The sequence below is a fragment of the Scyliorhinus canicula genome, chromosome 5 (genome assembly GCF_902713615.1).
Source record: "Scyliorhinus canicula chromosome 5, sScyCan1.1, whole genome shotgun sequence".
In the NCBI taxonomy this organism is placed as follows: domain Eukaryota; kingdom Metazoa; phylum Chordata; class Chondrichthyes; order Carcharhiniformes; family Scyliorhinidae; genus Scyliorhinus; species Scyliorhinus canicula.
In genome coordinates, this window is record NC_052150.1 from 202,688,115 (window position 1) to 202,713,941 (window position 25,827).

General features: G+C 48.3%; 1 protein-coding gene across 7 annotated transcripts in view; it reads left to right on the forward strand.

The window, feature by feature from the left end:
• The window catches only part of ncapg2 (non-SMC condensin II complex, subunit G2), a 147,981-nt gene that overhangs the window by 81,541 nt on the left and 40,613 nt on the right, over positions 1 to 25,827 (forward strand). For all 7 annotated transcript variants that reach the window (XM_038798367.1, XM_038798366.1, XM_038798370.1 and 4 more), the window contains 3 exons: positions 2,541 to 2,657; positions 19,885 to 20,031; positions 22,841 to 22,940. In XM_038798367.1, coding sequence (XP_038654295.1) covers positions 2,541 to 2,657; positions 19,885 to 20,031; positions 22,841 to 22,940 — 364 coding nt within the window. The remainder of the gene's footprint in view (positions 1 to 2,540; positions 2,658 to 19,884; positions 20,032 to 22,840; positions 22,941 to 25,827) is intronic.

The window sequence follows — 25,827 nt, forward strand, 5'->3', positions numbered from 1 at the left end:
CCTACCCAAGCCCACACCTCCACCCGATCCCCATAACCCAGTAACCCCACCCAACACTAAGGGCAATTTAGCATGGCCAATCCACTTAATCTGCACATCTTTGGACTGTGGGAGGAAACCGGAACAGCCAGAGGAAACGTGCAGACTCCACACAGACAGTGACCCAAGCCAGAAATCGAGACCCTGGAGCTGTGAAGCAATTATGTTAACCACTGTGCTACCGTGCTGTAAGATTCTCCACTACTCTTCCCCCCCCCCCTCGTAGGATTTGTACGAGACGACAAGAAGTTTAAATTGGAGATGTTGGAGTTTCGAGATCTAGTGTAGAAAAACCAGAACCAACATGAGAGTTGAGCAAGATGGTGTGGAATAGAATAAAAGCAGCAGAGTTTTGGATGAAGTTTAGAGAGTGGCCAGGAGAGTAAGTAAATAGTTGTGTGCAGATAGCAAAAGCAGGGTTTGAGTATCAGGAGGGCTGAGGCAAGGGGGAGGCAGGTAATATTACAGAGATGGAAATAGGCTGTGTTCATGATGCAGCGGATTATAGGGCTAAAAGCCCAACTTGTGGTTGAATAGGATGAATCTTGGTAAATTTGATGCAATTGTTAGAGAAGTGTATGGAATCTGGCACAAAGAAAAGCTTGTGATGATGATGAAGTGATGGTTTCAGACTTCTTTAAACTACCTCACTTTTAAATTAATGTAAAATTCTATCATATGGTCACTCAACTCCAAACTTTTTTTTTTACAACATTATTAATTAGCCCTTCCTTGTTAAATAATAGGTGATCTAAAATTCTGACCTCTCGTCAGTTCCTCAACATACTGCTCTGGAGGGTGGAACGGTGGTGAAGTGGGTGGGTCTTGTCCCCACAAAGTTGTGACGGGTAGGTGGATTGGCCATGCTAAATTGCCCTTTAGTAGAAAACAAATAATTGGGTACTCTAAATTTATTTTAAAAAAATACTGCCCTAGAAAACCATCATTAACACAATCCAGAAACCTGTCCACCACAGCGTTCCTGCTGATTAGGTTTACCCAATCTACCTGCAAATTGAAGTTACCTATGATCACTGTATTACTCGAGCTATGTGCTTCTCTGACCTCCTGATTAATTCCATGCCCCACAATACCACTATTGTTTGGGGCCAAAAAGAACTCCGACCGATATTGCACCTATATTCCTCACATTAGTATCAGTTAAGCACAGCTAGAAAACGTACTGTACTTTACTCTAGATTGTACAGAGCAGCACGGTAACACAGTGGTTAGCACTGTTACTTCACAGCACCAGGGTCCCAGGTTAAATAACCGGCTTGGGTCACTGTCTCTACGGAGTCTGCACGTTCTCCCCCGTGTCTGCGATTTCCTCCGGGTGCTCCGGTTTCCTCCTACAAGTCCTGAAAGACGTGCTTGTAAGTTGAATTGGGCATTCTGAATTCTCCCTGAATGTACCTGAACAGGTGCTGTAGTATGGCGATTAGGGATCTTCACAGTACTTCATAGCAGTGTTAATGTAAGCCCACCTGTGACACTAATAAAGATTATTATTATGTCGGAAGGAGAGGAAGTTGAGAATAAGTGGAGGAGTGTCATTGAATCCCGACAGTGCAGAAGGAAACCATTCGAACTATTTGGTCTGCACTGACCCTCTGAAAGAGCATTCTATCTAGGCTCACTCCCTTACCTTATGCCCATACGCCCACGCCTTGATCATGGCCAATCCACCTAACCTGCACATCTTTGGAGTGTGGGAGGAAACTGGAGCACCCGAAGGAAACCCACTCAGACATGGGGAGAATGTGCAAACTCTGCACAGACGAGGGTGGAATCGAAACTGGTTACCTGGTGCTGAGGCTGCAGTGCTAACCACTGTGCCTCAAACCACCATGAGTGACTCTGTTAACTAATTATGCTATTGGCACATTGGAGAGGGATAACCCAAGTTCAGGAAACCATGATAGAGAAGCAGTTTGGGTTGAGATGAGAAATTATAAAGGAAAGAAGCCATTTGTGGGAGTGGTGTACCAGCCCCCCTAATTGTAACTACATGGTAGGACAGGGTATAAAAGAAAACTAATGGGAGCTTTTCAGAAAGGTACTTCAATAATATTGGGGGATTTTAATCTACACATAGATTGGCAAAATAGGATGTGCAAATGGAGCGTAGGTGAGGAATTCCTAGTTTCTTCGAATAGCACATTCTGGACCCAACCAGAAGACAGGCGATGTGACACTAGACCTGGTATTGTGCAAAACGATCGGTTTAATTGATAACCACATAGTGAAGGCAACCCTCGGCAGCAATGATCATAATGATTTAATTTTATGTTCAGTTTGAGAGAGAGAAGTGTGCATCGATGGACTGAAAAGCCCACTTGCCTACATAACTATCTTACTTGTTTCTAAATGTCTGTATATGGCAGTTCAACGTACACATTTGTTTAATTAAATTAGGATTGATTATAATAAATTCTTGGTTGTATCCTTTAAGTAGGACCTGCTTAAGAATTAAACAATTTATTTGGTTTGTCTTGTAGGAACTCCTTACTTCCTTCTTGAGTGCCTCAGAAACGATACTTCATGATATCAATGTGAATACGGCTCTGAAGGCCTTCAGCTTACATTGTCGATTGACTATTCATTTTCATAACAAGGTATGTAAACTGCGTTATTTAAAATTAATTTAGAAGCAAGTAATTTCATTAAATTCTGACAGAAATGCATTTTCCTGTGTATGCAGTCTCATCAATGAGTTGCGCAGATGTCATACCGACTTAGATAATCTTTGCGTTTGCAGGTCATTCTAAGTTTTGTTGGTGTCAAATTGTGTATTACTAGTATTGTTTATTAATGTTACTTCATTAATACATAGAACATGTGGGGCGCCGGAAGCCTCCTCTTCTCCCCCCCCCCCCCCCCCCCCCCCCCCCCGGGGGGGATAGGCGGGCCGTGTCGGGTAACTCGGCCGCAGGGCCTTGATGCTGGTGTCAAGGCCCGGCACGCCGAAAATGACACAGCTGACGCGCCTAATGACGTCAGCCGCGCATGCGCAGGTTGGACAGCGGCAACCCGCGCATGCGCGGTTGCCGTCTTTCCCCTCAGCTGCCCTGCAAGACATGGCTGCTTGATCTTACGGGGCGGCGGAGGGGAAATAGTGTGTCCGATTGGGACGCCGGCCCGACGAGCACAGTCGCGGTGCTCTTTCCCCTGTAGGCCACCCAGAAGCCCCAAACAGGCATATGCACACCCGTTTCACGATGGCAGCGACCAGGTGTGGTTGCTGCCGTCGTGAAACAGTCGCTAACGGCAGGCAGCTCGGCCCATCGGGGTCGGAGAATCGCGGGCCGCCGTGAAAAACGGCAGCCCGCGATTCTCCGCGGGTTTTGCAGCACCCATTTTGGGGGGGGGGGAGAAGACTAGCTGGAGGTGCGGGTGCTCACCTCCCGCTATTCTCCCACCCATCGCGGGAGTGGAGAATCGCGCCCGTGGATTTTCAATCGTTGACTTAATTCAGAATACTTTTACTTAAAACCAGAAGAATGGATTGGTGAAAATTAACAGCTTAGGCCAGCCCACTGTCGAGCGTTGGGAACTTAATTTTAATAAATTTGCAACTCAATTATTATGGCCACACTCCAGAATCCTACCCAACATCAAATTTAAATCCCACGTCGATATCATTTCAGAATAGTGTGATTCACAGCACCTTAGTGCCTGAACTTGAGGGGAACTTAGAGTTGAGTGCATGCAACTTAGTGCAGCGCTCACAAGGATCCCAATGCAAGAAAGCTCATTGCAGATTCTTTGGGGATGGTGTTCAAAGGCAAGTCTACACAGCGGCTTCTTCATGGCTGGCTTTTGGCACTGGAGAAAGGGTAGCATTGCTGGAGAGAGGGAACCTCTGGGCAAGGACAGCAGTGTGGGAGAGTACAGCGTTGCAGTTGGGCCATGCAGTTGGCCGTAATTTTAAAGATTGAGCATTCTTCTGCAGCTGAGACAGTTAAATATCAGCTGCATTGCCATGCTTGGAGACTGGCTTCTGAAGTAATTATGCCCACTGAAGCACCATTCATTCCTGAGAGTGACATGATCACTCCTACAGTCTTAACCCCTCATACTCAGACTTCATTATGGGATGGCAGAACCATTGAGTGACTGGGAACGTTTGAGAATCCTCTTGTGAGAAGTGGGCATGGACCACTACTGAGCGTTGTGCTCCGAAACCCCAGCATTCCAGTTATATAGGCATTGAACATTAACCCTCATGGTCCAGTTGAACCACTTAGCCTGCGAGTGCAGTTTAGGCTGGGATGCTGGAGAGATGCTTGTAGAGGCTGGACCTTCTGATGTGTAATGGTGAAACACCCTGCTGCCGTGACGCTAGGTTTCAGCAAGGCAACATACATCCCAGGATTCATCAACTTTCAAAGGATGATGACACAGTGAGCCTAATGTGTAACTGCTCATTCTCAGATTGAAGTGGATTATTCAAGTGAGAAGGATCACAAAGCACGTGGTAATATGTGCCCAGCATTGATGCTACTGGTCCATCAGGATAATCATTGCCGATCATCATTATCCTCCTGGAACCTGGTGTCTATTAGTGCATAATGTGCATACCTGCCTCATCTAGCCCACGCTATGGCCTCTTCCCCTGCAGTCTCTGCTTTCTTGATCTCCTCGCCCTCAGCCCTATCAATGTCCTCATCATTGATGGATTGTAGTGCCAGGTTGTGCATGGCACAACGAACCACAATGATCTGTGAGACATTTTGGTGAGTGTATTAGCGTGCGCTGGCAGACTATGGAGTTGTATCTTCAAGAAGTCAATGGTTTGCTCTCCCAGTGTTCATGTGGCAGAATGAGCACCATTGGACCTTCTTTCTGATGGAGTGTGACTGTCAATGGGCATCATCAGCCACATCCTTTGCAGGCAGCCATTGTCGCTGATGATCCAAATCTGGATGTGGCGTGTGCTCTCGAAGATGTCCAGAATCTGCAATTTACTCAAAATGTTGGAGTCACAGCAGCTTCCTGGGTAGCTTCAGCAGACCTGCATGATGTGTTTCTGGTGGTCATAGGCCAGCAGTATACTAAGCGAATAGTATCCTTTTCTGTTCATGTATTGCATTGGCTCTTGCCAGGGACTGTTGTGACACATGAGTGCAGTTGATGGCGTGTAAATCCAGAAACCCCTGCAAAGCCCAGTGTTAGGGTTGCCTGGCTGGCTAGCCTGATCTCTAGCAATGTGCACATAATTGTCAGCCTTGATAAAGAGGGCGGAAGCTTGTAAGATCCTGCAGTTGTCCCTAATTGAGCCCTGGAAGGCATCACTCGTGTAGAAGCTGGAGCGGCGCAAGCCACTGGCATTGAATGTCCTCCCAGTCCCTGAGGAGTCAGCTTGTGGAGAATGTGGCAGATGTGAGCCACCAGATGCCTGGATATGCGGAGGTGTCAACGACATTGGTTCCCATTCATCTGGAGGAATGATGTACGTCTTGTTCACCCTGGTTCTTGAGAGCCATCTAAACTCTGCTTCATCCCCAGGACCAGAAGGGGTCCTGTTTCCCTTGCTCTTCAGCTGATGCTGCTCCCTTTGATGAGCCTGGCACTAATGTAGTAATCTTCTCTGCTTTCCTGCCTGCACGCTATGTTGAAGGCAAGGTTAACTGCATCATCTATCTTGCCCACATTCTCTTAGCAGGAACATTGATCTGTAAGAACATAAGTGATCATTAGCCTCCAAAGGTGGTCTTCCTCGAGCTGACAAGTGAGTTAATGCGATTTCAAGGGGTTTGTTTCAGTGGCGGTGTGTTATGTCCACTAATAATGCCAGTGGAATGGCAACGCGCACGAACAGACTCAGAAACAGCTTCTTCCCCGCTGTCACCAGACTCCTAAATGATCCTCTTATTTATTGACTGACCTCATTAACACTACACCCTGTATGTTTCATCCGATGCCAATGCTTTTGTCGTTACATTGTATATCTTGTGTTGCCCTATTATGGATTTTCTTGAATTGTGTTTAATTCCCTTTTCTTCCATGTACTGAATGATCTGTTGAGCTGCTTGCAGAAAAATACTTTTCACTGTACGGTACATGTACCTTTTAAGCATATTCACATGACACACACGGTGAGTTTTCCTTCTATCCGGCATTCTTACAACATAATCCACCTCACTTAATTTCCTTTCAATCTGATACGGTCCACAAAACCTTACTTTTAAAGGTTCACCATGGGTAACAGTAGTTAAACTTCAACTGCACAGGCAAAACTATGAACTTTGGATTTCTTGTCCTCTACCCATTTTATCGCATTTTGTGCACCTTTTAAATGCTGCCTAGCCAATTCACCTGGTCTATTTAATCGTTCCCTAAAATTTGACACTTAATCGAAGAATGTAAGTTCCGACTGCTCACTCACCAGTTTTTCCTTAATCAATTTAAGTGGTCCTCTTACCTCATGACCAAAAATTAGTTCAAAAGGACTAAGTTTGGTTGATTCATTAGGTGCATTCCTAATTGCCAACAGTACGAATGGAATTCCTTTATCCCAATCCTCTGGATAATCTTGACAATAAGCCCTCAACATTGTCTTTAATATCTGATGCCACCTTTCTAACGCTCCCTGTGATCCTGGATGGTGCACAGTTGATTTAAATTGTTTTATCCCTAAGCTATCCATAACTTCTTTGAATAATTTTTGAGGTAAAATTTGATCCTTGATCCAATTGTATTTCTGTCAGTAGTTCATATCTAGTAAAGAATTTAAGTAACTCCTCCACATCTTTTTAGCTGTAATATTGCATACTGGAATGGCATCTGGAAACCTAGTAGACACATCCATTATAGTCAAAAGATATCGATTCCCACTTTTCGTTTTAGGAAGCAGTCCTATGCAATCAATTAAGGACCCTTGTAAAAGGTTTGGCAAATGCTGGAATGGGTATTAAGGGCGCTGGTTTTATCATTGCTTGAGGTTTCCTTATCACTTGACATGTGTGACATGATCGACAATATTTAACCACATCTGTATGTAGTCCAGGCCAATAAAAATGTTTTTGGATTTTAGCTCGAGTTTCCCTTACTCCCAAATTACCTCCCACTGGTACCTCATGTGCTGCTCGCAACACCTCCTTTCTATACCATACGGCAATACCACTTGATGAACTTCTGCCCACTTTTCATCCACCTGCATATGTAAAGGTCTCCATTTTATCATCAAGACATCACTTTTACGGCAATAACACTCTGGTATACACTCAGATTCCTCTTCCATGTATGCTTTCTGATAAATCCGGTTTATTTCTACATCTTTCTGTTGTAACTCCGCCAATTTACCTGAACTAAAAACATCCGCCTCATCCTCCACCTGTTCTTTTCTAACCATCTGATCAAAAATCGTTTCTGATAATGGCACTTCACCTTTATCTTCACTCTGATTTCTCCTCTTGCCTTAACCTGTGACTTTGCGACCTTGTTACTACACAATCCAGAAAGATCCTAGGATATTCGTCCTTCAACACTTCAGTTGTCTGATTTTCCACTGGCTTATCAACAACTGTAGGCATCACTCACACCTGTGATCCAGCTATATCATTACCCAAGATAAACTGTATTCCTGGACAAGATAGTTTCTCTGTTGCTCCTACTACTGCTTCACCACTCTTCACTGGACTTTCCAACCTTACCTTATATAATGGACCACTACTCTTCTCACCCTGAATTCCACACATTACCACCTTTTCTGGCAATATTCCTCCCAAACTACATAACCCCTCATTCTTACCATCAAAGATTGACTAGCTCCCGTATTGCTTAAAATTGGGGCTGCTTTACCTGCTCCTCCTGATATACATGAGTAAACTGTACCCACTCAAGTAAATTCTTTAAAGAGATCTGGCACCTTCTTATCAATCACCTCTTGATCGGGCTGGACAATCTTTTGCACCTCCTTCGCTTCACTTGGGCTTTCCTTTACCACTTTAACAAACCCACAGTCTTGTCCTGTTTTACAAAATCAGACTTCCCAATTCTTTTCTTCAACCACCAACACTGTGACTTTACATGACCTCGTTTATTACAGTGAAAACATTTTAAACTTTTCATGTCTCTTCCACCCTCCTGGATTGCCTTTTTAATCCGAAGTACACGCTCCTTATTATCTCCCATCAGATCACCTTTGTCTCTACCACTTGAGTATTTTTCCCGTCCCCAGTTTCTATCCCTCACAGGCTAAAACTGATGTTGTAAACCAAACTTTGATTTCTGAACTAATTCATAATCATCTGCCATTTCTGCTGCTAATCTCGCAGTTTCAACCCTCTGCTCTTCCACATGAGTTTTCACTACGTCGGGAATTGAATTTTTAAACTCCTCCAAAAGTATAATTTCTCTGAGAGCTTCATATGTTTGGTCTATTTTCAAAGCCCTTATCCACCTATCAAAATTACGCTGTTTGATCCTTTCAAACTCCATGTATGTTTGACTAGGTTCTTTACTTAAATTTCGCAACCTTTGTCTGTAGGCTTCAGGCACTAATTTATTCCTAAAATGGCTTTTTTTCACCTCCTCGTACTTTTCAGATACCTCCTCTGATAGTGATGCAAACACTTCACTAGCCCTACCTACCAACTTTGAAATGAAAAAGGTTTCTACCTTCTTCTCATCAAACCGTGGCAATGCGTGGACATACTTAAATAGGTCCCCATCAAGCCTTCGACTATGAAGCTCTTTCACTTCATCCTCATCAGTATCCTGCAACTGTACATTTTTCTTTCCATCCGCCAATCTTAACTGACTATCATGTTTCATGGCCATTTTCCGAAGTTCAAAATCTCTCTTTCTTTCCCTGTTCTCTCTCTTTCTTTTTCCCCTCTCTCTCTTTTTCCCTGACCTGTATTTACCTTTCTCTTTCCTTTTTGTTCTGCAAGGGCCATTCTGGAGGGTCATTCTTTATTTTCTTCTTTCTTCTCTCTCCTTTTCTTTTTCCTCTCTATCTCTTTCTCTTTTTCTTCTCTATCTCCTTCTCTCTTTTTCTTTTTCCTCACTATCTCTTTCTCTCTTTTGTTCTGCTAGCGCTATTACTTCTTTTTCTCTCATTTTGTATTCAAGCTGGTTAGGGGAATAGATAGGAGATTCTGTGGTCGCGAGCGAGACTCGGAAGGTATGTTACCTCCCGGTGCCAGGGCCAGGAATGTCTTGGATCGAGTCTACAAGATCCTTAAGGGGGAGGGGGAGCAACCAGAGCTCGTGGTGCACACAGGCACCAACAACATAGCTAAGAAAAGGGATGAGCATCTAAAAAGTGATTTTAGGGAGTTAGCTTGGAAGCTAAAGAGCAGGACAAGCAGAGTAGTGATCTCAGGATTGCTACCGGTGTCATGTGCAAATACAAACATCTTTTTTTAGAACAGTACAGCACAGAACAGGCCCTTCGGCCCTCGATGTTGTGCCGAGCAATGATCACCCTACTCAAACCCACGTATCCACCCTATACCCGTAACCCAACAACTCCCCCCCCCTTAACCTTCCTATTCGGACACTACAGGCAATTTAGCATGGCCAATCCACCTAACCCGCACATCTTTGGACTGTGGGAGGAAACCGGAGCACCCGGAGGAAACCCACGCACACAGGGGGAGGACGTGCAGACTCCACACAGACAGTGACCCAGCCGGGAATCGAACCTGGGACCCTGGAGCTGTGAAGCATTTATGCAAACCACCATGCTACCGTGCTGCCCCTCAACTCTATTAACAAAACAACCGCGGTTACACCCCAAGAACAATATCCACCCAACTTCAAAAGCAACTACAAACAAAAGAAAAAAACAAAAGAACACCCAGACAACAAAAGGGAAAGAGATAGCACCCGCCACATCCCACAAACCCATGTACACAGTTCTCCCTCCCACCGATCCAAGCCCCACCCCCGGGGTTGCTGCTGCTGCTGGCCTATTTCCCTACCGTTCCGCCAGGAAGTCCAGGAAAGGTTGCCACCGCCTAAAGAACCCCTGTACTGATCCCCTCAGGGCAAATTTCACCGTCTCCAATTTAATAAACCCCGCCATATCATTGATCCAGGCCTCCACGCTTGGGGGCCTCGCATCCTTCCATTGGAGCAAGATCCTCCGCCGGGCTACTAGGGATGCAAAGGCCAGAACACCGGCCTCTTTCGCCTCCTGCACTCCCGGCTCCACTGCAACCCCAAAAATTGCGAGTCCCCAGCCTGGCTTGACCCTGGATCCCACCACCCTCGACACCGTCCTTGTTACCCCCTTCCAAAACTCCCCCAGCGCTGGGCACGCCCAAAACATATGGGCGTGGTTCGCTGGGCTCCCCGAGCACCTAGCACACCTGTCCTCGCCCCCGAAAAACCTACTTATCCTTGTCCCAGTCATGTGGGCCCTATGCAGTACCTTGAACTGTATGAGGCTCAGCCTCGCACAGGAAGAGGAGGAATTCACTCTCTCCAGGGCATCCGCCCACATCCCCTCCTCAATCTCCTCACCCAGCATCTCTTCCCATTTACCCTTCAGTTCCTCCACCGAGGCCTCGTCTACCTCCTGCATCACCCGGTATATGTCCGAAATCCTCCCTCCTCCAACCCACACCCCCGAGAGCAGCCGATCCCGCACCCCTCGTGGGGGCAGCAAGGGGAACCCCTCCACCTGCTGCCTGGCAAACGCCCTCACCTGCATGTACCTAAACATGTTCCCCGGGGGAAGCCCAAACTTCCCCTCTAACTCCCCCAAGCTCGCGAACCTCCCCTCCACAAACAGGTCCCTCAACCTCCTAACCCCTACCCTGTGCCAGCCCAGAAATCCGCCATCAATGCTCCCTGGGACAAACCGATGGTTCCCCCGTATCGGGGCCTCCATCGAGCCCCCCACTTCTCCCCTATGCCATCTCCATTGCCCCCAAATTTTGAGGGTAGCCGCCACCACCGGGCTCATGGTATACTTCGTTGGAGGGAGCGGCAACGGCGCCCTTACCAGCGCCTCCAGGCTCGTGCCTACACATGACGCCGCCTCCATCCTCTTCCATGCTGCCCCTTCCTCGTCCATTACCCACTTACGCACCATCGCTGCGTTGGCAGCCCAATAGTACCCACAGAGGTTGGGCAACGCCAGCCCCCCCTATCCCTGCCTCATTCCAGGAACACTCTTCTCACCCTCGGAGTCCCATGCGCCCACACAAATCCTGTGATACTCCTGTTGACCCTCCTAAAAAAGGCCTTCGGGATAAGGATGGGGAGGCACTGGAACAGGAACAAAAACCTAGGGAGCACCATCATCTTAACGGACTGCATCACCCGGGGGATCAGGAGGAGGCAATCGGGAGGCTCCCCTTTAGGAGGGCAGTGAAGAGTTTCAGGTACCTGGGGGTGCAGGTGACCAGGAGTTGGGGGGCTCTTCATAAGCTTAACTTCACCAGACTAGTGGAACAGATGGAGGAGGAATTTAAAAGGTGGGACATGGTGCCGCTATCGCTGGCGGGCAGAGTGCAATCCGTCAAAATGACGGTTCTCCCGAGGTTCTTGTTCCTCTTCCAATGCTTGCCCATCTTTATCCCTAGGGCCTTTTTTAAAAGGGTGACCAGCAGCATCATGGGATTTGTTTGGGCGCATGGCACCCCGAGGGTGAAGAGGGTCTTCTTGGAGCGGAGTAAAGATGGGGGGGGGGGGGGGGGGGCTGGCGTTGCCCAACCTCTCGGGGTACTACTGGGCGGCCAACGTGTCGATGGTGCGTAAGTGGGTGATGGAGGGGGAGGGGGCAGCATGGAAACGGATGGAGAGAGCGTCCTGTGGGGATACAAGCCTGGGGGCCCTGGTAACGGTGCCGTGGCCGCTCCCTCCCACGAGGTATACCACGAGTCCGGTGGTGGCGGCTACCCTCAAGATTTGGGGGCAGTGGAGGCGACATAGGGGAGAAGTGGGGGGCTCGATGGAGGCTCCGTTAAGGGGGAACCATAGGTTCGTCCCGGGGAACATGGATGGGGGATTTCAGGGGTGGTATAGAGCGGGCATTAGACAGCTGAGGGACCTGTTTATCGACGGAAGGTTTGCGAGTCTGGGGGAGTTGGAGGAGAAATTTGGGCTCCCGCCGGGAAACATGTTTAGATATCTGCAGGTAAAGGCATTTGCTAGACGGCAGGTGGAGGGATTTCCTGCGCTCCCCGCGAGGGGTGTGAGTGACAGGGTGCTCTCGGGGGTCTGGGTCGGGGAGGGGAAGATATCTGATATCTACAAGCTTATGCAGGAGGTGGAAGAGGCGTCAGTAGAGGAGCTGAAAGCTAAGTGGGAGGGGGAACTGGGGGAACAGATCGATGAGGGGACATGGGCTGATGCCCTGGAGAGGGTAAATTCTTCCTCCTCGTGTGCGCGGCTTAGCCTCATTCAATTCAAGGTGCTGCATAGGGCCCACATGACTGGGACGAGGATGAGTAGGTTCTTTGGGGGTGAAGATAGCTGTGTCAGGTGCTCGGGGAGTCCAGCGAACCATGCCCATATGTTCTGGACATGCCCGGCATTGGAGGAGTTCTGGAAGGGGGTGGCGAGGACAGTGTCAAGGGTGGTGGGATCCAGGGTCAAGCCAGGATGGGGACTTGCGATCTTTGGGGTTGGGGTAGAGCCGGGAGTGCAGGAGGCAAAAGAGGCCGGTGTGCTGGCCTTTGCGTCCCTAGTAGCCCGGCGAAGGATTTTGCTACAATGGAAGGACGCGAGGCCCCCAAGCGTGGAGACCTGGATCAATAACATGGCGGGCTTCATTAAGCTTGAGACGGTCAAATTCGCCCTGAGAGGATCGGTGCAAGGGTTCTTTAAACGGTGGGAACCTTTCCTCGACTTTCTGGCTCAACGATAGGGTACTGGGACAGTAGCAGCAGCAGCAACCGGGGGGGGGAGGAACGTTGATTATGTTTGCTTATTTTATTTAAATTTGATTTATTTAATTTTAATTTATGGTTAAGTTTTCTTGTTGGGGTGGGGGGAGTGTGATACATGTGATGTTACGGTTTGGGGTGAATTGTGGGTGTTACGGGGCTGTTAGTTGCATATTACTACTTGTTGCTATACTTGTTTTTATATTTTCTGTAAAAAATTCCAATAAAAATTATTTTTAAAAAAAATCTTAACTGACTGCACCCTCCCTGCCAGTGACAGCGGTAACATATCCCACCTCTTAAACTCCTCCTCCATCTGCTCCACCAACATAGAACAGTACAGCACAGAACAGGCCCTTCGGCACTCGATGTTGTGCCGAGCAATGATCACCCTACTCAAGCCAACGTATACCAATACCAGTAACCCCCCCCATTAACCTTATTTTTTAGGACACTAAGGGCAGTTTCGCATGGCCAATCCACCTAACCCGCACATCTTTGGACTGTGGGAGGAAACCGGAGCACCCGGAGGAAACCCACGCACACACGGGGAGGACGTGCAGACTCCGCACAGACAGTGACCCAGCCGGGAACTGAACCTGGGACCCTGGAACTGTGAAGCATTTATGCTAACCACCATGCTACCGTGCTGCCCCATGTGAGGTTGAGCTTATGCTCCCACTCAACCCTATCAAAGGCCTTCTCCGCATCCAATGCCACTACTATCTCCGCCTCCCCTTCCATGGCCGGCATCATAATGACATTGAGGAGCCTTCGCAAGTTCGTATTCAACTGCCTTCCCTTCACAAACCCCGTCTGGTCCTCATGAATGACCCCGGGCACGCAATCCTCTATTCTAGTGGCTATGACCTTTGCCAGCAGCTTAGCGTCGGCGTTTAGCAGCGAAATCGGCCTATATGACCCGCACTGCAGAGGGTCCTTGTCCCGCTTCAGGATCAAGGAAATCAGCGCCCATGACATAGTTGGGGGCAAAGCCCCCCCCCCGGGCCTCGTTAAAGGTCTGAACCAACAGGTCCAAATACCTTTTATAAAATTCCGCCGGAAACCCGTCTGGCCCCGGCGCCTTCCTCAACTGCATGCTCCCTATCCCTTTGACCACCTCCTCCAGCTCGATCGGCGCCCCCAGTCCCACCAACTGCTCCTCCTCCACCCTCGGGAATCGCAGCTTGTCCAAGAAGCGCCCCATTCCACCCCCCTCCACCGGGGGTTCCGACCGGTACAGTTCCCCATAGAAGTCTCTGAAGACCACATTAACATCTACTCCCCCCCCGCACCACCTTCCCAGCCTTATCCATCACTCCCCCAATCTCCCTGGCCGCGTCCCGCTTTCGGAGCTGGTGTGCCAGCATCCTGCTCGCCTTCTCCCCGTATTCATACACCGCCCCCTGTGCTTTCCTCCACTGAGCTTCCGCCTTTCTGGTAGGTCGAATCTGGCCTGAAGGCTACGCCTCTCCCCCAGCAATCCCTCCTCTGGAGCCTCCGCATATCTCCTATCCACCCGCACCATCTCCCCTATCAGTCTCTCCGTCTCCCTCTGCTCCCCCTTCTCCCTATGGGTTCGGATGGAGATCAATTCCCCCCTCATCACCGCCTTCAATGCCTCCCAGACCGTCCCCACTCGGACCTCCCCGTTGTCATTGGCCTCAAGGTACCTCTCGATACACCCCCGAACCCTCTCTGCCACCTCCTCATCTGCCAGCAGCCCCACCTCCAAGTGCCAGAGCGGACGTTGATCCCTCTCTTCCCCCAGCCCGAGGTCCACCCAGTGCGGGGCATGATCCGAAATGGCAATGGCGGAGTATTCCACATCCTCCACCCTCGAAACCAACCCCCTGCTCAGGACAAAAAAATCAATCCTCGAGCAGGCCTTATGTACGTGGGAGAAAAACGAGTACTCCCCGGCCCTTGGCCTCGCAAACCTCCAGGGATCCCCCCCCCCCCCCCCCCCCCCCCCCAACCAATCTGGTCCATAAATCCCCATAACACTTTAGCCGCCGCCGGCCTCCTACCCGTCCGGAACTTGGATCGATCCAATGGGGGATCCAGTACCGTGTTGAAGCCCCCCCCCCCCCCCGTGATCAGGCCCCCCACCTCCAGGTCCGGAATGCGGCCCAACATACGCCGCATAAACCCCGCATCGTCCCAATTTGGGGCGTAAACATTCACCAACACTACCCACTCCCCCTGCAGCTCACCACTCCCCATCACATATCTCCCGCCACTGTCAGCCACCACATTTAACGCCTCAAACGACACCTTCTTCCCCACCAGGGTCGCCACCCCCCTACTCTTCTCATCCAGCCCTGAGTGAAATACTTGGCCCATCCATCCCTTCCTCAGCCGAACCTGGTCCACCACTCTCGGGTGTGTCTCCTGGAGCATGGCCACATCCGCCTTCAGCCCTTCAGGTGCGCAAATACCCGGGCCCGTTTGACCGGCCCATTCAGCCCCCTCACATTCCAGGTTATCAGCCGGATCAGAGGGCTCCCTGCCCCCCTCCCCTGCCGATTAGCCATACCCCAATCCTTGCCCTCCACCGGCCAGCGTCCCCCGCTCTGCCAGTTTCCCACGGTGGCAAACCCCCCCCCCCCCCCCCCTCCTCCCCCAGCACCCCCTGCATCCTCCAGCTCCTTCCTGACCGTTTCAGCAGCAACCCAGTACCCCCCCCCCCCCCCCCCCCCCCCCCCCCCAAAACCAAGGCTAGGACCCCTCCTAGCCACGCCCCTCCCTCCATAGCACTCCCGTGAGCCAACTAACTTCTGCTGACCCCGGCGACTCCCGCCCTACCTCCGACTCCTCCCCACGTGGGACTACCCCTCCTCCATTGTGTCCGTCAATGGGTCCCGTCTCCCCCCCCTGCTCTTGCGCGGGAAAAGAAAACAGCTAGCACCGACTCGCGCTTCTCAGCCCCGACCCCACCATCTCCCAGCGCGGGAAACCCGCAGAAAGCCCGCGCTTTCACCCTGCCTGGCCCTGCCTCCTCTAGGGCAACTCCCATTGTCAGTCCCCCCCACCCACCAGCTCCCCGAACTCCCCGTTTACCCCCCTGCCCGAACCCATCCACCAGACCCCTACAGAAAAACCCATACAGAGAAGACAAATCGACATCACCCCACCCACCCTAAGGCCAACCCACATCTTGCATTAAACCAAGCAAATACAAATACAGTATTATACAGCATCCCCCATCTTAGACCCTCAGTTTGAGTCCAATTTCTCGGCCTGCACAAAGGCCCACGTCTCCTCCGGGGACTCAAAATAATGGTGCCGATCCTTATAGGTGACCCACAGACGCGCCGGCTGCAACATGCCGAACTTCACACTCCGTCTATGGAGCACCGCCTTCGTCCGGTTCAACCCGGCCCTCCGCCTCGCCACCTCCGCACTCCAGTCCTGGAAGATCCGCACCTCCGTGTTCTCCCACTTGCTGCTCCGCTCCTTCTTGGCCCACCGGAGCACACACTCACGATCCACGAACCGATGAAACCGCACCAACACCACCCGAGGCGGCTCCTTCGGCTTGGGCCTCCTAGCTAGAATTCTATGGGCCCCCTCTAAGTCCAGGTGCCCCTGGAAGGACCCAGCCCCCATCAGCGAGTTTAACATAACCACCATATAGGCCGCCAGGTCCAACCCCTCTAGCCCCTCCGTGAGGCCCAGGATCCGCAAATTCTTCCTCCTTGACCGGTTGTCTAGCTCCTCGAACCGCTCCTGCCATCTTTTATGGAGCGCCTCGTGCCTCTCCACCTTCCCCGCGACGGCCACGGCCTCATCCTCCCTTTCGGAGGCCTGCTGCTGCAGCTCCCGGATCGCAGCCCCCTGGGCTGTCTGGGTCTCCATCAGCTCCCTGGTGGTTACCTTCAACGACTCCAGCAGCTCCAACTTAAGCTCCTGGAAGCAGCACAGCAGAGTCGCCTGCTGCTCCTGAGCCCACTGCCTCCAGTCCTCCGGGTCTCTGCCGGCCGCCATTTTGTCTTCCTTCCCCCGCTTTTTCAGGGGTGCTTTCTCCGTTTTTCTCCTTACCTCACTCCTGGTCCGGACCATAGGACCGTAGGGGTCAACTCCTGTCCTCTTCCCACGCCGAGAACACAGCGCCGTTGGGGGCCCTGAAAAGAGCCCCAAAGTCCGTTTTCAGCGGGAGCTGCCGAATGTGCGGCTTAGCTCCGCATTGCCGCCACCGGACGTCTCGGTGGGACCTATACATGAAGGACGGATTGCACCTAAACTAGAGGGGCACCAATATCCTGGGTGGGAGGTTTGCTAGAGCTCTTCAGGAGGGTTTAAACTGGTTTGGTAGGGGGATGGGAACCAGACCTATGGATCAGAAGATAGAGTAGCTGTTGAACAGGCAGAAATAGTACGCAGCAAGTCTGAGGAAGGATAGACTGTTATAGGGCAAAGTTGCACGCAGTGGAATGGGTTAAAGTGTGTCTGTTTCAATGCAAGGAGTGTTAGGAATAAGGGAGATGAGCTTAGAGTATGGTTCACTACTTGGAACTACGATGTTGTGGCCATTACGGACATGGATTTCACAGGGACAGGAATGGTTATTAGATGTTCTGGGGTTTAGATGTTTTCAGAAGAATGAGGAGGGGGTGTGGCACTGTTAATTAGGGAGTGCACCACAGCTGCAGTCTCAATGTGTAGATAGGCCGATTAGGGGGAGGCCATATTGGACTTGGTGCTCGGCAATGAACCAGACCAGGTGTCGGATGTCTCGGTGGGAGAGCATTTTGGCGACAGTAACCACAACTCCTTGACCTTTACCAGAGTCATGGAGAGGTATGGGAAGGTATTTAATTGGGGGAGGGGAAATTATACTGTTATTAGACAGCTGAGGAGCATAAAGCGGGAACATTTGTTCTTGGGGGAAATGCACAACAGTAATGTGGGGGTTGTTTAAGGATCACTTGCTGTGAGTGCTGGATAGTTTTGTCCCACTGAGACGAGTAAGGAATGGTAAGGTGAAGGAGCCTTGGATGACAAGAGAATGGAGCTACTGGTCAAGAGGAAGAAGGAATCTTGCATAAGGTTGAGGAAGCAAGGATCAGACTCGGCTCTAGAAGGTTACAAGGTAGCCAGGAAGGAACTCACAAATGGACTGTGGAGAGCTAGACGGGGGCATGAAAAAGCCGTGGCAGGAAGGATTGGGGAAAACCCCAAGGCATTCTACACTTGTGTGGCAAATAAGAGCGAGAGTAGGGCTGATCAGAGATAGTGGAGGGAACTTATGCCTAGAGCCTGAAGAGATGGGGAGGCCCTAAATTAATACTTTGGTTCAGTATTCACTAGAGAGAGGTACCTTGTTGCCCATGAGAACAGTGAACCAGGTTAATAGACTCGAACAGGTTGATATTCAGAAGGAGGATGTGCTGGAAATTTTGAAAATCATCAAGATAGATAAGTCCCTTGGGCCTGACGGGATATACCCAAGGTTAATACGGGAAGCGAGAGAGGAGATTGCTGCACCGTTGGCGATGATCTTTGCTTCCTCGCTCTCCGCTAGAGTAGTACCAGATGATTGGAGGGAGGCGAATGTTGTTTCCCTATTCAAGAAAGCGAATATGGAAATCTCTGGGAATTACAGACCCATCAGTCTTGCGTCTTTGGTGAGCAAAATATTGGAAAGAATTCTGAAAGATAGGATTTATGATTATTTAGAAAAACATAGTTTGATTAAAGATAGCATGGCTTTGTGAGGGGCAGGTTATGCCTCACAAGCCTCATTGAATTCTTTGAGGATGTGACGAGACACATTGATGAAGCTTGGGGAGTGGATGTGGTGTATGTGGATTTTAGTCATTTGATAAGGTTCCCCATGGTAGGCTCATTAAGAAAGTTAGGGGGCATGGGATACAGGGAAATTTGGCTGTCAGGATACAGAATTGACTGGCCGAAAGAAGACAGCGAGTGGTAGTGGATGGGAAGTATTCCGACTGGAGGTCGGTGACCAGTGGTGTCCCGCAAGGATCTGTTCTGGGACTCCTGCTCTTTGTGGTTTTTATAAATGACTTGGATGAGGAAGTGGAAGGGTGGGTTAGTAAGTTTGCCGATTACACGAAGGTTGGTGGAGTTGTAGATAGTGTTGAGGTTTGTTGCAGGTTACAAAAGGACATTGACAGGATGCAGAGCTGGGCTGAGAAGTGGCAGATGGAATTCAACCTTGATAAATGTGAAGTGATTCATTTTGGAAGATCGAATTTGAATGCTGAATACAGGGTTAAAGGCAGGATTCTTGGAAGTGTGGAGGAACAGAGGGATCTTTGGGTCCATGTACATAGATCCCTCAAAGTTGCGTCCCAGGTTGATAGGATTGTTAAGAAGGCGTATGGTGTGTTGGCTTCCATTAACACGGGGATTGAGTTTAAGAGCCGCGAGATTTTGTTGCAGCTTTATAAAACTCTAGTTAGACCATACTTGGAATATTGTGTCCAGTTCTGGTTGCCTCATTACAGGAAGGATGTGGATGCTTTGGAGAGGGTACAGAGGAGATTTACCAGGATGGTTCCTGGACTGGAGGGCATGTCTTATGAAGAAAGGTTGAGGGACCTAGGGCTTTTCTCACTGCAACGAGGAAGGCAGAGAGGTAACTTGATAGAGGTGTACAAGTTGATGACAGCCATGGATAGACTAGATAGCGAGAGACTTTTCCCCAGGGTAGAAATGACTGTCACGGGGGGACATAATTTTAAGGTGATTGGAGGAAGGTGTTGGGGAGATGTCAGAGGTAGGTTCTTTACACAGAGAGTGGTGGGTGTGTGGAATGCACTGCCAGCAGAGGTAGTGGAGTCAGAGTCATTAGGGACATTTAAGCGACTCTTAGACAGGCACATGGGCAGCAGTAAATTGAAGGGGTGTAGGTTAGGTTGATCTTAGATTAGGATAAATGGTCGGCACAACATCGTGGGATGAAGGGCCTGTACTGTTCTATGTTCTATTAAACAGCACTTTGTTTTCTGATTTCTATTTCCAGTTCTGTACGGATGATAGAACTTATCTTTTGGCTCTTGAAAGAAATGCAGGCTGGATCGATAAAGAAGTGTTGCAATTTCTGCACGTTCCAGGCACAGAGATGGAGACATCAGAGCATCAGAGTGATGTCGCAAGGCAAGTGGTTGAAGTAAGTAACAGGACAGTGCCTTCAAATGTAAATGTGAACTGGTCATGTTTACAGAAATTTTAACATCTAATTTTGTATAGTATTTTGGAAAGATTTCAAAATAATATGTGTTTAATCCTGTTTTCCAATGTGGTAGAAAATTTAATCTGAGGAAAAGACAGGAAAGATGGTAACTTAATGAACATTATGATGCTTGCACTATTACTGAAGAGAAATCAAAAGTTCATGTGTTGTCCTACTCTTCTGAACAGATGCTCTTTATCATTAATAGGTGTCTCTTTATTTGTTATACTTCACCGTTTCCTTTCCTTTTAACAGTCCTGTACTGTCTCTTTTAAGAGACATTTGGATATAGTATCATGGAATTTACAGTGCAGAAGGAGGCCATTCAGCCCATCGAGTCTGCACCGGCTCTTGGAAAGAGCACCCTACCAAAGGTCAACAACCCCACCCTATCCCCATAACCCAGTAACCCCACCCAACACTAAGGGCAATTTTGGACACTAAGGGCAATTTATCATGGCCAATCCACCTAACCTGCACATCTTTGGACTGTGGGAGGAAACCGGAGCACCCGGAGGAAACCCACGCAGACACGGGGAGGATGTGAAGACTCCGCACAGACAGTGACCCAAACCGGAATCGAACGTGGGACCCTGGAACTGTGAAGCGATTGTGCTATTCACAATGCTACCATGCTGCCCATACAATGCTACCGTGCTGCCCATACAATGCTACCGTGCTGCCCATATGATCATCTATTTTCTGACAATCTTCAGTTTGAACATTTTATTGCCTTCAGTTACATTGTTCCCTTTTGTTTTGCTTGAGGTACTACCCTTGCTGCCATGTGCCAGGCTTCAGAATTGGTAGAACTACTGAAAATGCTTAATGAGCCCAATCGCAGATGATTTGTTCTTTGGGTCATTCTTGTTTAAAATTAGGCTGCATTTGTTGCCAATGTCATGCATGTGCAGTTCTAGCGTTTTATTCTCAGCGAGATAGGAGCATATGGTCGGGAAACCAAGAAGCATAAATTTCCTGCACCACTTTTTGAGCTTCAACTCCTTGCCAGTGTGAAACCTCTTGTGTAAAATTAGAAGAGTGAAATATTAAATTGGGCATTTAAGATAATAACTGATGTTGGATCAACAATAACAACATCAACAATGTCGATTGAAAATAATATAATTGCATATGACCCGGACACAGTCCATTGTTGTAGCACAGTGATGAACATAGTTGCTTCACAGCTCCAGGGTCCCAGGTTCGATTCCTGGTTTGGGTCACTGCCTGTGCGGAGTCTGCACATTCTCCACGTGTCTGCGTGGTTTGCCTCCGGGTGCTATGGTTTCATCCCACAGTCCAAAGACGTACAGGTTCGGTGGATTCGCCACGCTTAATTGCCCTCAGTTTCTCTGTTTATCCCTCATTGGATCAGATCAGCTATCCATATCATTATTGTCATGATAGGGAGATATTGGGAACTTGGGTCCAGAAATCGGGTCCAAGATGTAGCAGGCAATTTAGGGGTTCAATAGATTGAGGGGAAAGAATGCTAGAAGCAGACCCAGAGGGATACACCCACAGCTGAAGTTACCGTGTCCTTTTCAACTTAACCTCGCTCGTGGGAATACACAGGATGTCTCGTTTCAGCCAGGATGATCCACTCAAGATCCATTGTCCTTCTGGACAACTTTGTTTGATAAGCCATTCACCCATCACAGAGTCTGATGACCTATGTGCCCGTCAATGGAAGGTTAGTTGCATATGAATGGCATAGGTCTGCTCTTTTGTAGAAACAGGAATGGGAAACTAAACAGCCCAGATGACAATAATGGATTCACGTCTTGCCACCTCCGGTGAGAATCTTTGTTTGAACGGCTGGGCAGAGCTTAGAGAGAGGGAAAAAATGTGCTGTTTGAACAGTTACAGAGAGGGCTGTGGAATCAACCAGGGAGGTTGTGAAAGCTGCCACCAAGACAGACTTGGGAGAAATATTCTGAACCAATGTCCCTAACAAGAAAAATGTTTTGTAAAGTCAAGAATTGCCTTTGCTTGTTTGTATAAGCGGAACAAGATCTGCATGTTCATGTACAGTGTTTACTTGGAACTTGTGTGTTAAAGTTAAGAAACTGCATGTAATCTGTTCGTGTTAGCTGAAGTAAGTTTAAATATTGTTTTCTTTTCTTTGATAAAGTTTGGTTATAAAATAACCATTCCCTATTTCTTAGATTTAAAAAAATAAATTTAGAGTACCCAATTCATTTTTCCAATTAAGGGCAATTTAGCGTCGCCAATCCACCTAGCCTGCACATCTTTGAGTTGTGGGGGTGAAACCCACGCAAACACGGGGAGAATGTGCAAACTTCACACGGACAGTGGCCCAGAGCTGGGATCAACCTGGGACCTCAGCGACATGAGGCTGCAATGCTACCCACTGCGCCACTGTACTGCCCCGCCATTTCTTAGATTATCACTCTCCGAACGAATCAATCTTTCTGCACAGTCTTCAAGCTTAAATAATTTATGGCATCTGGCCCAGCCTCTTCACCACTGTTGAGAGCTAACCAGGCGTGCGTAACATTATCTTTCGAGAAGTGTCTGGCATTGTTTAACACTTTTTAGCCTTGTTGGAATTTTGGCTTATGTGTCAAGAACTCTACACATTTGTTTTGAAGAAACAAAATCTACCTTCATTTAAACCTGTTGTCTAATGCATCTAAAGGTGTGAATTTTCTTATTACTTGGTGCTTTACAAATTGGAATACAAACATAAGGATACAATCTGTTCCTTTCCTTTGTATAGGTATACCTCACAGTCTCTAAAGATATCATTATGGTTGGTGCATCTGACATAGAATTCCAGGCCCAGTTTCTTGGCTTTGCTCTTGCTGTTCTGCAGTCAGGTAACCTATGATGTGTTTTAAGTCTTGTGTGTTTGCCAATGTTCCTTTTCTCAAGCCTCTTGTGTCACTGTTTAATTAAACTTGGTGTGACTGAGTCTCGTACTTGAGCTAACATCTGGATACTTAAATGCTTTGAAATATAGAACATAGAACACTACAGCGCAGTACGGGCCCTTAGGCCCTCGATGTTGCGCCGACCTTTGAAATCATCTGAAGCCTATCTGACCTACACTATTCCATTTTTATCCATATGTCTATCTAGTGACCACTTAAATGCCCTTTAAGTTGGCGAGTCTACTACTGTTGCAGGCAGGGCGTTCCACACCCCTACTACTCTCTGAGTAAAGAAACTGCCTCTGACATCTGTCCTACATCTATCACCCCTCAATTTAAAGCTATGTCCCCTCGTGTTGGTCATCACCATCCGAGGAAAAAGACTCTCACTGTCCACCCTATCTAACCCTCTGACTATCTTATATGTCTCTATTAAGTCACCTCTCAGCCTTCTCCTCTCTAACGAAAACAACCTCAAGTCCCTGAGCCTTTCCTCGTAAGACCTTCCCTCCATACCAGGCAACATCCTAGTAAATCTCCTCTGAACCCTTTCCAAACCTTCCACATCCTTCCTATAATGTGGTGACCAGAACTGCACGCAGTACTCCAGGTGCGGCCGCACCAGAGTTATGTACAGCTGCAGCATGACCTTGTGGCTCCGAAACTCAATCCCCCTGCTTATAAAGGCTAGCACACCATATGCCTTCTTAACAGCCCTATTAACCTGGGTGGCAACTTTCAGGGATTTATGTACCTGGATGCCGAGATCTCTCTGTTCATCTACACTACCAAGAATCTTGCCATTAGCCCAGTACTCTGCATTCCTGTTACTCCTTCCAAAGTGAACCACCTCACACTTTTCCGTATTAAACTCCATCTGCCACCTCTCAGCCCAGCTCTGCAGCTTATCTATGTCCCTCTGTATCTTATAACATCCTTCAACACTATCCACAACTCCACCGACCTTCGTGTCATCTGCAAATTTACTAACCCATCCTTCTACACCCTCTTCCAGGTCATTTATAAAAATGACAAACAGCAGTGGCCGCAAAACAGATCCTTGCGGTACACCACTAGTAACTGAACTCCAGGATGAACATTTGCCATCAACCACCACCCTCTGTCTTCTTTCAGCTAGCCAATTACTGATCCAAACCACTAAATCACCTTTAATCCCATACTTCCTTATTTTCTGCAATAGCCTACCGTGGGGAACCTTATCAAACGCCTTACTGAAATCCATATACACCACATCAACCGCTTTACCGTGATCCACCTGTTTGGTCACCTTCTCAAAAAACTCAATAAGGTTTGTGAGGCATGACCTACCCTTCACAAAACCGTGTTGACTATCGCTAATCAACTTGTTCTTTTCAAGATGATTATAAACCCTATCTCTTATAACCTTTTCCAACATTTTACCCACAACCGAAGTAAGGCTCACAGGTCTATAATTACCAGGGTTGTCTCTACTCCCCTGCTATCCTCCAGTCTTCCGGCACTATTCCTGTCAACAAAGACGACATAAAGATCAAGGACAAAGGCTCTGCAATCTCCTCCCTGGCTTCCCAGAGAATCCTAGGATAAATCCTATCTGGCCCAGGGGACTTATCTATTTTGACATTTTCCAAAATTGCTAATACCTCCTCCTTTTGAACCTCAATTCCATCTAGCCTGGTCGACTGAACCTGAGTGTTCTCCTCGCCAACATTGTCTTTCTCCAGTGTAAACACTGACGAAAAATATCCATTTAACACTTCCCCTATCTCCTCTGATTCCACACACAACTTTCCACTACTATCCTTGATTGGCCCTAATCTTACTCTAGTAATTCTTTTGTTCCTGATATACCTATAGAAAGCCTTAGGGTTTTCCTTGATCCTATCCGCCAACGACTTTTCGTGTCCTCTCCTCGCTCTTCTTAACTCTCCCTTTAGGTCCTTCCTGGCTAACTTGTAACTCTCAAGTGCCCTAACTGAGCCTTCATGTCTCATCCTAACTTATCTTCCTCTTCTTCCTCTTGACAAGTGCTTCAACTTCCTTAGTAAACCACGGTTTCCTTGCTCGACAACTTCCTCCCTGCCTGGCAGGTACATACTTATCAAGGACACGCAGTAGCTGTTCCTTGAAAAAGCTCCACATTTCGATTGTACCCATCCCCTGCAGTTTCCTTCCCCATCCTATACATCCTAAATCTTGCCGAATAGCATCATAATTGCCTTTCCCCCAGCTATAATTCTTGCCTTGCGGTATATACCTATCCCTGCCCATTGCTAAAGTAAACATAACCGAGTTGTGATCACTATCACCAAAGTGCTCACCTACATCTAAATCTAACACCTGGCCGGGTTCATTACCCAGTACCAAATCCAATGTGGCCTCGCCCCTTGTTGGCCTGTCTACATACTGTGTCAGAAAACCCTCCTGCACACACTGTACAAAAACTGACCCATCTATAGTACTCGAACTATAGTATTTCCAGTCAATATTTGGAAAGTTAAAGTCCCCCATAACAACTACCCTGTTACTCTCGCTCTTGTCGAGAATCATCTTTGCAATCCTTTCCTCTACATCTCTGGAACTATTCGGAGGTCTATAGACAACTCCCAACAGGGTGACCTCGCCTCTCCTGTTCCTAACCTCGGCCCATACTACCTCAGTAGACGAGTCCTCAAACGTCCTTTCTACCGCCTAACATCTTCTCTGTTCTTACAGAAACACCTAAATATTTATAATTACAAAAAAAGCATACAAGATGACAAGCAGAGAAAGAGCAGCTGATCAAGTCTGTCATATGTAGTCGTATCACAATTAATTATGATGACCCCAATGC